Raw genomic sequence first — 13,231 nt, 5'->3', positions numbered from 1 at the left:
CCTGGCCACCTCGCCGGCTCTGGTTGTGTCTTGACGTCGCCTGAGGTTTCTCTACACTTGCCTCTTCCATCGTTGCCGTCTTATCTCCGTTGGCCATCATGTCCGCCGTTCCGCCGCCCCCGCCAAACTCGCACAGGAGCCCCCGAGTCCTCGCTTGCGTCCTCTGCCAGCACCGCAAGATCAAGTGCGATCGCAATACGCCATGCTCCAATTGCGTCAAGGTAAGGCCGTCCTCTTATGCGCCGGAAGTTAGACACATGGCCGTTGTCATCATGAGCTAACCTCAGCACCCAGGCTGGTGTCACATGCACTCCCAGCACACCCGCTCCGGCGCGCAAGCGTCGCCGCCCGAACCAAGATCTCCAAGAGCGTCTTGCCCGATGCGAGGAGCTTCTAAAACAGTATGCCACCGGCGGCTCTCCTCCCAGCACCTCCCCCAACCCTTCCCCCCCGGCACCTTCCACCGCGACTACCACCAAGAAGGAGGCGTTCGACACCCCCAGCAGCTTCAGCACCGAATCGCAGTCGACCGTCCAGCCTCGGTACAAAATTATTCAGGAAGATGGAGTCTCGAGATTCATGGACAGTCGAATTTGGGGCACCGTCGTCGAAGAGGTCAGTCCGCGCTTCCGGTCGCACGCTTCTTCCCTGCTAACGTCCCTCAGCTTCAAGCCATGCGCAGTCTCGTCGAGGCCGAGGATCCCGAGGATTCCAGCATCTTGAGCCCCGCCGAGGAGCTCACACCCGATAATAACACCGACCTGATTCTCTCACTCGACTTTACAAATACAACCACCGAGGACCTCCTCCCAGATCCTGTCCATGTTTTCCGGCTCTGGCAAATTTATCTCGACAGGGTGAATCCGCTCAACAAAGTCATCCATGTGCCCACAGTTCAGCCGTACGTCGTTGAAATTACCACCAATGTGTCCAACGTTCCCTTGGACTATCAGGCGTTGCTCTTTAGTATCATGTCCATGGCCACCCTCTCTCTTGAGGAGAACGAGGCCGTCCAGATGCTCGGCATGTCTAGAGAAAAGGCCCTGCAGACTTTCAACGCCGGCGCCAAGGCCGCCCTGATCCGCTTCAACTACCTGAAAAATTACAACATGACCTCCCTGCAGGCTCTCATGCTCTACCTCTTCTCCCTCGAGAGCCGAATCGATATGCACATGGCCTGGGTCATGAGCGCGACTGCTGTTCGCCTCGCCCAAAAGATGGGCTACCACCATGACGGTGAGAAGCTGGAGATGACGCCCTACGAAACCGAGATGCGACGAAGAATCTGGTGGCAGCTGTACATGCACGACTTTAAGCTAGGCATGTTTTCTGGCCTCAGCCAGCAATCCAGCTTCAATCAAAAATGGGACACCAAAATCCCCAGTAACCTCAACGACGCCGACCTGTTTCCCGGCTCCACCGAGCCCGTTCGTCCCAGAGACGGTCCGACGGAAATGATTTTCGTCATGATCATGTGTCAGGTAATCGATTTCAAGCGAATGAGCGCCACTGCCGACGAAGAGGCAGAGCTGGAGGCTGCCATCCTTGGCCAGAGCGACGAAAGCGAGTACGACACCGCCAAGCATCAAGCCATGTTCGACAAGTTCCGCGCTCAGTCGCGTGTGATTGAGGACCAGCTTATCGAGACGGAAACAAAGTACTGCGATCCTTCGGCTGGCAATGCCCACATTGCCGCCAAGGCTTTCCGACCCCTCATGTTCAAAAACATGGATGAGATGCTGATTCCCATGCGCGAGCAGCCCGAATGGGGTACTGAAATCTTTGGGCCCAAAGACAACCTGTTCAAGATCATGGTCCTTGGCTCTGAACATCGTCTCTCCCTCTACCAGGGCATGAGTGAGGCGGGCTTCATCTGGTTCATGAGAATCACCTTTTCCATTGACTTTTTCTCGTTCCTGACCTCGCAGCTCTGCACACACACACGCGGCACGTTGGCCGATCGAGCCTGGAAGTCTGTCGAGAGCACGTATGGCTACCACCCGGAGCTGCTTGATCTGTCGCAAAAGACGCGCCTCACACAGGCCCAGCTTGCGCTCAAGGCTTGGAAGGCTCGCGAGGCCTCGTTTCTGCACGCCGGCTGGCCACTCGAGACGCCCCGCTTTATCCAGCGGATCCGCGAGCTGCTCCCGTCCAGCGACTGCCGGTCCTCCGGCACCAACTCGACGACGGCGACTCCCGCTATGCCTATGTTGGGCGTGCAGATGGGCCAACAACCCATGCAGACGGACCCTGATCCTTTCTCGGGCAGTTTCCTTGACATGCCACCCATGACGTGGGACATGTTTGGCGACATGAACCTTGCCACATCGGATCAAATCCCGGCTGCCATGTACGGCAACTACGGTATCGGGAACCTGAATCTTAATAATATTAACAATATGAGACGCATGTAGGCGTTGGCAACTTGCAATGCATTTTTGGAAAAAGTTTCAGCGGGGATATACAGGTACATACACTTATATATGGGGTACTCTTCCCGGCGAGGAAGAGCACTGGCGTTGGGGGCAACACTGTCCAAACGAGGACAGACATGCCTCCCGCGACATGTATCAAGAAATGGTTAGATGCGGCGGCGCTCGTGTTTGGATTTTTCTTTTTATATGGCGTTTTATTGGAGCTGCAGAGGCATTCTCCTCCACTTATGTACCATACATGCGCAATACACCACCACTTTATGACGATGACAAACCTTCAGTTCGGCCTCGCTATTCTCTTGCGGCTAGCCTACACCACAGAACATACCCCTATGGCTGCAAGCGGTAAAGACCTTTTCTGGAAAGCAGTCGGGTTTGGTGTATTTATAGACCTTCCCGGGTGTCACGGCCCAGGAAGCAGTACGTGTAGAAGATGAGCCCGCTCCCCGGCCGCGGAGGACTAGTTTTTTTCACATCATCCGCCACGCCACGCAATACGCATCGATCCACCCTCACGCCCGCTCTCCATCACGTTGAACCTCGACCCGGGCTGCCAGAGTACCTCGCTTATCGCATAGGGCTTGCTTGGGCCTCGGGCGGGGCTCTGATCGATTGCGAGGGCGGGCGAGCTTTTCGGCGAGACGCGCGAGCGTGTGTAGGCGCCGATCACCTTACTACGGGGCGGGATGAAGACATTTTTTATTCTCCAAACTCGTCCCGATCCATTCGCTACGCAAGAACACTCTGTATCCGGTACCCCGGGAGAAACCACCGCGGGGCAAATTGGGATGTCGCAGCAGAGGGGGGTTAGAAGGTCCCCCCCCCCGAAGAGGTTTGAGACTAAAGCAAGCTTATCGGTGCAGAGCGGTTTTGAGGAACCGGCACGGTTGATGTAGATAGAATGGGGAAAGCCCCGGAGCTCTAATTCTACTTGGAAGTTACAATCGCCTACTGTCTTTGATGTGCTGCAGTTTCTTTTTTTTTTCCGGTGCCGACGGTCCTAAACCTGGGCCGGATGATCACGTTGACACAAGGTGGATGCCCCCCGGATCGGAGTGCCGTCCGGCGCGCCTCCGTCCGTCCACAGCGCCCCCTCGCCACCATAGGCAACCGCAGGCCGCCGCATCACCTTACCCACGAGCCGATCTGGTTCGGTGCTTCTTTTTTCGATATCAGCTAATCAAGAGCGAGTCGCCGTAGTAGGCTGGAACTTTCTTGGCATGTGGGTTTTAGGAAATGTCCTGGAGTGCGGGCCGAGGTCTGATACCAGCCTGTCGCATAAAGATGAAGGGGTGGACCGCAGCTGCAAGAAAAATGCACCTTTCTCTTTGTAGTTGTTTTACTCTCAAATCTCTTGCATTGAAAAGTCGCGTTGATCTGTGAACTACAGTTAAAACGGGTGGCTATTAGCATACACAGCAGCGCAACAGCTGCCTGCCCGTTCGTCTCTACATACGGTGGCATCGACACTCAAACACGCACCTCTCGCGAACATGTCGACGACACGCACCAATCCCAAAGACTCGATGAAGTCGACTTGGCTTCGAGGCAATCGGAGCCAGTGGAAGTGGTCGCACAAGCTGCTCGCATCGCAGCTCGCATCGCACCCCGAATACGACCGCGACATCCCCGTGCACGCCAAGACGGATCCGATGCCGTACATGGGGGGATGGAGCCCGCACGCCTTTGTCCTCGTCTTTGCACTCGGCACCATGGCCGCGCACCAGGCTGTTCTGCACTTTTCCGGCTGGCGCGCTCTCCCCGCGTGGCTCGCTTTCGGCCTCTACACGGCGGGGGCGCTTAGCATGATGGGCCGGCTGACGACGGCGCTGCGCGCGCTGGGCAAGGCGCACGGCTTCATGGACGGCGAGCACGCGCGCGACGGCGTGCCCGACGTGGGCGTCGACCGCGTAGCCATCTCGCTCGGCAAGCTAATGCTCGGCCGGCCGGGGCTGACGGTGCTGCTCGCGTACCAGTCGGCCACGGCGCCGCTCGACGTTGTCGGCCGGCCGACGTGGTGGGCGTGGCTGGCGCTGCACATTGGCGTGTACACGCTGGCGCTCGACTTCTTCTTCTACTGGTACCACCGGGCAATGCACGACGTGCCGTTCCTGTGGAAGTACCACCGCAGACATCACCTCACCAAGCACCCCAACTCGATGCTAACGGGCTACGCCGACGACGAGCAGGAAATGGGCGACATCTTGATCATGCCGCTGCTGACGTACCTGGCCATGCACGCTGCGTTTGGCGACAAGTTTGACTTTTACCACTGGTGGGTGTGCCAGGTGTACGTCCTCTTCACCGAGTCAGTCGGCCACTGCGGCGTGCGCGTCATGACATCGTCGCCGTCGACACTCGTGTGGCTCTGGGAGTGGCTGGGCGTGTCAATAACCATAGAGGACCACGACATGCACCACCGCCGCGGCAGCAAAAAGAGCTTCAACTACGGCAAGCAGTCACTAGTGTGGGACAACATTTTTGGCACGTCGTATCCGAGGGAGGAGTCGCTGATGGTTGATTATTCGAAAGTGGTGCACATGCCGCTGTTTTAGACATGGGATAGTCGCGAACACGCCGTGGGTGATGGCAAAGAAACTCACGCGGGCCTGTTTGAGCAGTTGGTGGATGTGGTGTTTGAGTTGTGGCCATACCGCGGCCATAGAGGCTGCTTGTGTTAGGTCGTGTAAGCGCCCAGATTGAGAAAGCATGCGTGTGGTTGGGTGCTCGCGTTACGCTGGGCGGTTATTCTTCACCACATGGCGGTATTGGACGTTTGCCATATCAGCCACTGAGTGCATCTCGCAGTTCCAGTTCGCGACAAACATTATTCTTTTTTATCTTCTCTTGATCAATTTTCCCGTTATCGAGCCGCTGTGAGGTATGAGCGAGCAAGGCACGCACAGGAGGTGCCGCACCCTGGACAATCGGCGCTGCTTCTTCCTCGTAAACTAGAATTGCCGGCCTCGCAACTGACAAGTGGCGAAGCAAACCATGTCCGACGCATGAAAGGGACGTGAAGATCCAGGCCTGTCTCAAAAAAGAAGTTCCGTTTACGTATCAGCGGCGGGAGCGGCCACGACCTTCAATGCGCGAAACTGTACGATGGAAATTGCGTTGACTATCTTTTCTTCTGCCGGAAGAGCTTGAACACATGAGAAGTCATCCGCAAGATTGAGAATGGCTTAAGGCTCACGTACGGCCGAAAACGTGGAAGGCGTTTGTGGCGGCCGCGAATGAAAATGTGCCGCTTGGAGCCGATGAATTAAAGGAATAAAGTAGTAGGAATAATTATAGCTCTATGATCAATATCAAACTTTTTAGCAGCGATAAAGAAGAGTAATTAAATGAATAAGAAGATGTGAAAAATATCTAGGGCGTGGGTGTAGAGGCGAGGGAGGTACAGAGGTGCGAAAAGCGCCTTCCTTGACAATACCAAAGAACCGGGCGAGGTAGCAGTTCACATGTCCGTCTTCTGACCCGGCAGCTAGAACAGGGAAATCATATAAATAGATAAATATTTGTACTAGCAGACTAAAAGTAACTTTATTTTCCTACATTTTTTGCTACATGCTGGAACTTGCTGGGATGGTGTGTGGTCGAAGTTCTATCGCTAGCCTTGCACGACAATGCATTGCAACTTCTACACACTGACAGAATTAGCGCACTTTCTTCTAGACTACCATTGAGTCATACTCTATTTTCTTCTTGAGAAACACTGTGCCTTGCCCTGTCGTCGCGATCATCGACACGCAGCTACCATGTGGGCGGCACGCTACGCTCGCTGCAGTCCGCACTCAAGATGCGGCAATACGTTTATGCTTCACATAAGCTCAAGTAGTTATAGTCTCCAATACTTTGTTAGTTGTTTTGATGGATTGCATGTCCTGCATAGCGAGGTAATAAATGCCCAGCGCTCCTCGATCCTACTCTTGGCAGCCGTGGCGTACACCGGCGGCTCAGCCAGTGACATAGGACTTGGATAAAGCCATGAAGCGAACAAAAGGACCGTCCGCTGCAGAGAAGCCTCATATTTTCCCATATTCAAATGCAGTATTATTGGCCACGCGTGTAGATACGCACGAGCGGTGTCCTTCGTCCGCAGCATGCAGGCTGCAATGTATACGTGCAGGTCTAGACCATCAAGCCAGCCAATTCATCAATGTATCCGTCATCTACGGCTGCCTTGGCACTGAGAAACAAATAATTTGAAAGGACTAGCCCTGCCTCCTTCAGCCGCTGTGGTTGGTACTTTTTCCAACTATTACCTAATACAAGTGACTAGTTATATCAGAGGTCGTTTAGTCGGCACTGGCAAGTATATCATGCGCGGAACCGAATCCAGCCACTCTATCAAACATGTATTTGATGCGAGGGATCAATTTTTAGGTAAGAAGTATGATAAGAATCGCCTTGGCATTATTATTGTACCCTTTAAGCTCTCGGTTCAAGGTCAACAATGAGATGCATCTTCCCTGTAGCGAAGAGGTATAAATGTGCCGTTGTTGCGCTCATACTAGCAGCATCGGACACAACTGTTTGCTGCCTTCAGTGTTCATACAGCAACATCTTACGAGGTGAAAATGAAGGTACGACTGACGCCGACCAAGAATAAAAAAGAATCATTACCAAGCCGAGCTGCTCATCTCTAGGCTTCGTACATTTTCGCGGCGGTACTCCCTGCCCTTTCGGTGGTGACCTCGGCGCCAACCGATAACGTTGAGCCTAGGGTGCCAATCACGCGTTTCGACATGGAGTGTCGAACCGAGGCCGCGGATCGGGAGTGTCACAATGGAAAGGCTCGGTGTGGTCGTTCTGGAGGCATTGTAACTGACCTGGATCTCTGCCGAAGGGACTGCGCCTGCGTTCTTGTTGTGCCGTGTGGTAACATTTGCAAGGCAGAGGTGGAAAATGGCAAAGGCGAGGAGGCCGCTGAATGAGACGGAAGGGAGTGAATTTAAACAGACACGGGGAATATGTCCTAGTCCTTGAACGTTTGAACCTTGTATGGGTGGCTTTGACGGTTACTGGGCATGATCTAGCAGCCGCAACATCCGCAGAAAGAGCACCAAAAGCAATTGCTTTTTTACTATTAATAAAATGGAAAACTTTCTGATTAAAAATCCCTGCTCTTCTTCCAATGTGTTCCGCAGAAGCCAAAAATGGTTCGCAGTGCCTACAACACTTGGCAGCTGTTTCGCAATTCTGCACAGCCTCACTGGCGGCTGGGCAAAATTTGGAATGCCAACAGTGGCCCCGTGCCAAGCAACGATCGGGGTCACTGGCAGGTCCTCGGCGGGAAATAGGGGCCAAGCAACTTGGCAAGATGCCGAGAGGAAGATCTGGAGGATGTTCTCTGAATTCTGACTTGGCGACAAGGAGGGGATTTGAGGAGCATGAAAGTTGCAAGAGAGTTTGCTGGTGGCAGCGACGACGCGTGGCTGGCGCATCTCAGGGGGGGATCGTTAGTCAGGCACTGTGCCTTGATTCAATGATTCAATGGATTGGGCGGGTGGAGCACTCCCTGCCAGCGTTGGTGCTACGCAGTCGCTGGTATGAGGCTCACCAGGGAACAATGCGAGGGCGGCATTGAAAAAAAGGTGACATGATGCAATGCTTTTGCTGGTAACGTTGATAAAGTAGCGATGCCATCTGGTCTCGCACAAGCATCAGTCTAGATGCTCCAAGACGGCTGCAAATCGACCAAGAAAATCCTGTGACAACCTGTAACCTGCATGTGTTGACGGTATCCGTAGTCCGTATCCGTACTGGTAGGAGCACGAATAAAAGTACCTAACAATAAGCTGGCCGAGTGGCGCCAATACTGGTACCTACAGTGGTACATACCTAGCAATACCTAGTCCTGGCCACTCCCGTCCCTCCTTTCTTGATTGGCTCCCGCCGCCTCTGCTGATTGGCATCTGATTCCCCTGTCCACCTCACCTCAGGTACCGGATGCTAGCACTCTCCGAGCGCTACGACCCCGTCGACCCATCCCACGCCTACAACTCGCACAATCGATCATCTCGTCCAGTCCTCATCCTCAAACACCAACCCTTTCTGCAGCCGCTTCCCCTCGTTATTCGATCCAGCATCACGACCCGGCGTCGCGACTTGCTGCCGTTCGTTACCAGGAGCCTGCTCTGTCAGCGCTTGTCGCCATCCCTTCTTTTTGCATTGCGCAACGTGCAAACGCCCCTTGTCGAATTGCCGCGTCCTTCTACCCTCTTTGACAGACCGAATCAGCCCTCGTCACATCGCTCTCTATCGCACCACGGCACCCTTGCCGCCCTCGAACCCGTCGACCTCCATTCCCGACTGAAGCTGTGCTTCATAACTGTCGACAATCGAGACTTCTCTACACAACTATGAAGACGTTTACCGGCGCTGCGGCTGCTGCAGCGCTGCTGTCGCTCGTCAGCGGCCAAAACACATACTCTATTGACAGCGATGGTATGCATGTCCCATTCCAAATGCAGCACCGCTTCTAACACTCCCAGATGCGATCAAGAAGAGCGCGGCCACAATGGCCGAGGATCTGCTCAAGCACTACCACGGAGACGAGCCCGGCCAGGTACCTGGTATTCTCCCCGGTCCGCCGCCGGCTGGACCGTACTACTGGTGGATTGGAGGTGCCATGTGGGGGACGCTCATCGATTACTGGCATGTAACAGGCGACACAACGTACAACGACCGGGTCATGCAGGCGATGCAGTTCCAGGTCGGCGAGAACAAGGCGTACATGCCCAACAACTACACGGCCTCGCTGGGAAACGATGACCAGGGCTTTTGGGGCATGTCGGCCATGCTGGCTGCCGAGGTCAAGTTTCCCGATCCGCCTTCGGACAAGCCCTCGTGGCTCGGCCTGGCCCAGGCTGTCTGGAACACGCAGGCCAGCCCGGACCGACACGACAAGGAGTGCAACGGCGGTCTCCGATGGCAGATTCCATTTGCCAACAACGGCTACGACTATAAAAACACCATTGCCAACGGCATCTTCTTCAACATGGGTGCCCGCCTAGGCCGTTATACGGGAAACCAGACGTACCTAGACTGGGCCGAAAAGACGTTTGACTGGGTCGAGGGCGTTGGCTACATCGACCCCGAAACATACGCCATCTATGACGGTGGTCACGTTGAGCACAACTGCACCGATATCAACAAGGTCGAGTTCTCGTACAACAATGCCGTCTTTCTGCAAGGCTGCGCGGTCATGTACAACCACACGCAAGGAGCGGCAAAGTGGAAAAAGTGTCTGGATGGTCTGCTGAAGCACGGATTGGAACACTTTTTCCCCAAGGACGACGTTGCGTACGAGCCTGCATGCGAGGGCGTCAAGACGTGCACGCAGGACATGTTGTCATACAAGGGCTACACGCATCGGTGGTACGCGGCGTCGGCGCAGATGGCGCCGTACATTGCGGACCAGGTGGCGCCGGTTCTCAAGAAGTCGGCGGCGGCGTGCATCAAGCAGTGCACGGGAGGCGACCAGGCGCGGCAGTGCGGCTTCTACTGGCAGTCTGGTGTGTGGCAGGCGCCGGACCCGGGCAACTCGGGGGCGGCTCAGCAGATGGACGCGGTGGCGGCCATGGTGTCGCTGCTGTACCCCGACTCGAAGCCGGCGGTGACGGCGGACACGGGCGGGACGTCCAAGAGCGACGTCAACGCGGGCGTGGGCCAGGCCAACGCGTACCACAAGGAGCCGAAGCCGATCACGACGGCGGATCGTGCGGGAGCCGGCATCCTTACCTTTGTGCTGCTGAGCGCGGCGCTGGGCATGTTTGGCTGGATGAGCGTGGGCATTTAGTCTTTTTTTTTTTTTTTTTTTCGTATTTGGGCACATGGGCAAATTGGCTCATTTCATTTCGCAGTATTTTTGCATCACTTGTCGCTCTTTTTTTTTTTCGTTTCCTTAGTATAATTGGCGTTGTAGGGTCAGGCTGGAAAGCATGAAATAGAAGTTGATCTCGATGTTTCTGATTTGCAAGTAAATGTGTCAGTCAAGGTGTCAGTGAATGAGCAATTCCGTCAATGGAAGAGGTAGTGGTTTGGCTGTCGTGTCGTCCGCAGCACGAGAGTCGAGCAAGGGTAACATGCTCATGACAATAAGACGAGTCGAGTCATGATCCACATCTTGTACTGGCGGGAGGGAGCATCATCAAATCGTATTACATGAGCAAGGGCGTTGCGGACGTTGGCATCTGCCACTGAGTGTTCTAGCCCGTCGATCTGATGTGGATAGGTACATAATACCTGTGATTCGATCATGGAGCGAATTGGGTACGCAGCAGCAGTACAAGACTAGCGTAGCTCGCTTCTCCTGTACCAGTAATATACGTAATATTTGGTACGTACATTGCCGCTGTGTTGTTGTGTACTTTTTTTGCCGTGTATTCAGACAAGGTCATCTGGCCATGCAGCCAGTGTGGGGGGCGGAGTGGGCTGTGGCGTGCCATTTCCCCGCGTTTTGCGTGTCGAAGGCGTCAGGAAAGAATTTTTACAGGGGGCGCAGACGGAAGTGGACTGTGGATTGTTGCAGTGCTCGCCTGAGAGAGCTGCAGCAAGACGAGGCTTGGTGCAATTGCAGAATTTATCAGCGCGTCTTTACGAATGACCAGAGTTGAGACGCAGACTGACAGTACAGCCTGTATGTACGCATTGTCAGAATCAAGACAAAACGTAAGCAATGGCAGCTCGAGACTGCCGCTGCTGCTGTACCAGTACTAAGCCTGTTGCTGCTGCAAGGTACGCTAGATCAGCACACCATCATCACATTTACCCAGGTGCTTTTTTTAGCAGGCCGCAGTGACTGTTGCCGCCCCTCCTTTTTTTCTTCTCTCTCGGCTTTGGCGAATTCCCCTCCCCCGCGTGACCCAGCCAAGACATGTTGGCATTTCGTAATGGTTTTTGCGGCTGATCACTTTTGGCCCCTTCGATCCGATTGAGCGTTGCCAATAGCAAAACTACAAATGCCGTCCAGGAAGGGGGGGGAGTGCATGGGTAGGTGGTTCTAGAATTGCAGCACTGTCCGTCATGTGCATGATGTTCAAAACAAGGCGTGTGCTGCCGCCCAGCGTTTTGCTTGGTCCGTCCCACTTCATGGTCGAGAGCCAGCGTCTGGCCTGGAAACGGGCAACGTGGGATCGTGGTGGCCAAAACCCAGGTGCCAGGCGATGGGGAGCGAAGAAAAAAACGTAATAAGCCAAGCCCAAGCCAAGTGGGATGTACCTGTGGATGCGACCTACAGTGGTCTGACGCTAGATGGAGCGCTGAAAAGGTACATGACAGACTCCAGTGGGCGGGCGAAAAAAAAAAAATCTTCTTTTTCAGCAGGTCATCAGACCTTGGGGGCTCGGCAGGCTCCGCCAACAAACAGCTACTGCGGGCCCCCCACGACCACCTCTGTGGGCATGACCCAAGCCAAGTCGCCCTGGTTCATAACGACGACGATTCCCGCCAGACCATTTCCTTGCCCGTCCACGATTCTACTTTCAACAACGCAAAACATCTACGTCCATCATACTCTTTGACACTGCTATTTTGAAGACAACCAGCACCGTATCAATTGACACACCGGTCTCTCGATACCATCTTCTACACCAACACCACTTACACACACACACCCACACACAAACACTCACGATGCCCTCATACGTCCTCACCGGCCGCGGCGGCGCTGGCAACACCCACCGCCTCGCCCCCTCCTCCTCTTCCTCCCCCTCCACCACCAAGAAGCCCGTCGCTGCATCGACCACTAGCAGCAGCAGCACCCCGCGCATCGTCTCCTCGGGCGTCGGCGGCGCAGGCAACATGCGCGCCCTCGACGCCGGCGCGCGCTCGTCGGCCGCCCACGCCCTCCAGCAGGACATGCGCCGCGCCGCCGCCCGCGACCGCCACCCCGTCGGCTACGCGGGTCGCGGCGGCGCCGGCAACGCCTACGCCTACGCCGGGAGCAGCGCGAGCGACGCCGACGACGACGCGAGCCTGCTGAGCGGCAGTAGCGCCGCGAGCAGCGTCGCGGAGAGGGCGCGGGGTTGGGCCTCGCGCGTCAGCGGCAGCTTCTCCCGCTCTTGATCATCTCTCTGACAAGACGCGACTGCCCTTGTACTCTTAGAAGACAAGCTTCACGGTTTCAGGGAAGCTGTTATCAAACGGAGCATCAAGCACAAAAGCATACGGGACAGCGATACTGCATCACGATTCTTGGATTCATTTTTTACGACAATTGTATGATTGGATGACATGGGGAACATGTCGAGCAAATCCTCCCTTTTCTTTTCCTCTTTTAAGCATATGGCGTTGGGCTCGGAAAACCAAAAAGTTACCTACTTGTTGCATTTACACACACACACACACACACTGTACGGGCGTGGTGGAGTCGGGCTCCAGTAGCACGCAAAGCGCACGCATACTGTTGCCATCCTACATAGACGCTCAAAACACCTACCTACACTTTTTAATAATATTATATCTCAATGGCGTCATTATACGCCAAGAAAGCAGCCATTCCTTTTATTCACGTGAACATTGCATAACGCTTGGCCAGAGCTGCCGTGACTGACATATGCCGTCTTGACTCCATCACAGTCCTACAGTGACAGACGGGTCTCACTTCCCACCACTTGCAACTCAGGGTATCTTATTATTTTTTGCCTCGCCAGAAATCACCCTTCCCCTGTCTCCTGGTGCCTACACATCCTTTCTAAATGTACATTTACGTCGTTTCGTCCAATACATGCTGCTGGATGCACTGCTTTTGACCCACGTACTCTAGAGTTTCTTCCTCACAAGGCCTG

The 13,231-nt window shown here is 54.7% G+C and overlaps 5 protein-coding genes across 5 annotated transcripts; all 5 read left to right on the top strand.

Annotated features, from left to right (window-relative positions):
- Window positions 1-98: 98 nt before the first annotated feature.
- On the top strand, window positions 99-2,414 carry LMH87_000156 (uncharacterized protein; the record flags this gene model as incomplete). The annotated part of the gene is made up of 3 exons (XM_056198016.1): window positions 99-221; window positions 295-615; window positions 666-2,414. 3 exons carry the CDS (start codon window positions 99-101, stop codon window positions 2,412-2,414), a joined length of 2,193 nt encoding a protein of 730 aa, XP_056055006.1.
- Window positions 2,415-3,928: 1,514 nt separating this feature from the next.
- LMH87_000155 (uncharacterized protein) lies at window positions 3,929-4,990 on the top strand (the record flags this gene model as incomplete). The annotated part of the gene is made up of 1 exon (XM_056198015.1): window positions 3,929-4,990. One exon carries the CDS (start codon window positions 3,929-3,931, stop codon window positions 4,988-4,990), a length of 1,062 nt encoding a protein of 353 aa, XP_056055005.1.
- A 2,028-nt stretch (window positions 4,991-7,018) lies between these two features.
- Window positions 7,019-7,375, top strand: LMH87_000154 (uncharacterized protein; the record flags this gene model as incomplete). Its single annotated transcript, XM_056198014.1, has 2 exons — window positions 7,019-7,024; window positions 7,088-7,375. The coding sequence occupies 2 exons, from the start codon at window positions 7,019-7,021 to the stop codon at window positions 7,373-7,375; spliced, it is 294 nt and encodes a 97-aa protein (XP_056055004.1).
- A 1,428-nt stretch (window positions 7,376-8,803) lies between these two features.
- LMH87_000153 (uncharacterized protein) lies at window positions 8,804-10,242 on the top strand (the record flags this gene model as incomplete). The annotated part of the gene is made up of 2 exons (XM_056198013.1): window positions 8,804-8,888; window positions 8,936-10,242. The coding sequence occupies 2 exons, from the start codon at window positions 8,804-8,806 to the stop codon at window positions 10,240-10,242; spliced, it is 1,392 nt and encodes a 463-aa protein (XP_056055003.1).
- A 1,835-nt stretch (window positions 10,243-12,077) lies between these two features.
- Window positions 12,078-12,509, top strand: LMH87_000152 (uncharacterized protein; the record flags this gene model as incomplete). Its single annotated transcript, XM_056198012.1, has 1 exon — window positions 12,078-12,509. The coding sequence occupies one exon, from the start codon at window positions 12,078-12,080 to the stop codon at window positions 12,507-12,509; it is 432 nt and encodes a 143-aa protein (XP_056055002.1).
- Window positions 12,510-13,231: the final 722 nt, after the last annotated feature.

The sequence above is a fragment of the Akanthomyces muscarius genome, chromosome 6, assembly GCF_028009165.1.
Source record: "Akanthomyces muscarius strain Ve6 chromosome 6, whole genome shotgun sequence".
NCBI lineage: Eukaryota > Fungi > Ascomycota > Sordariomycetes > Hypocreales > Cordycipitaceae > Akanthomyces > Akanthomyces muscarius.
The sequence above is the reverse complement of the archived record's forward strand: the minus strand, read 5'-3'. Positions and strand labels throughout refer to the sequence as shown.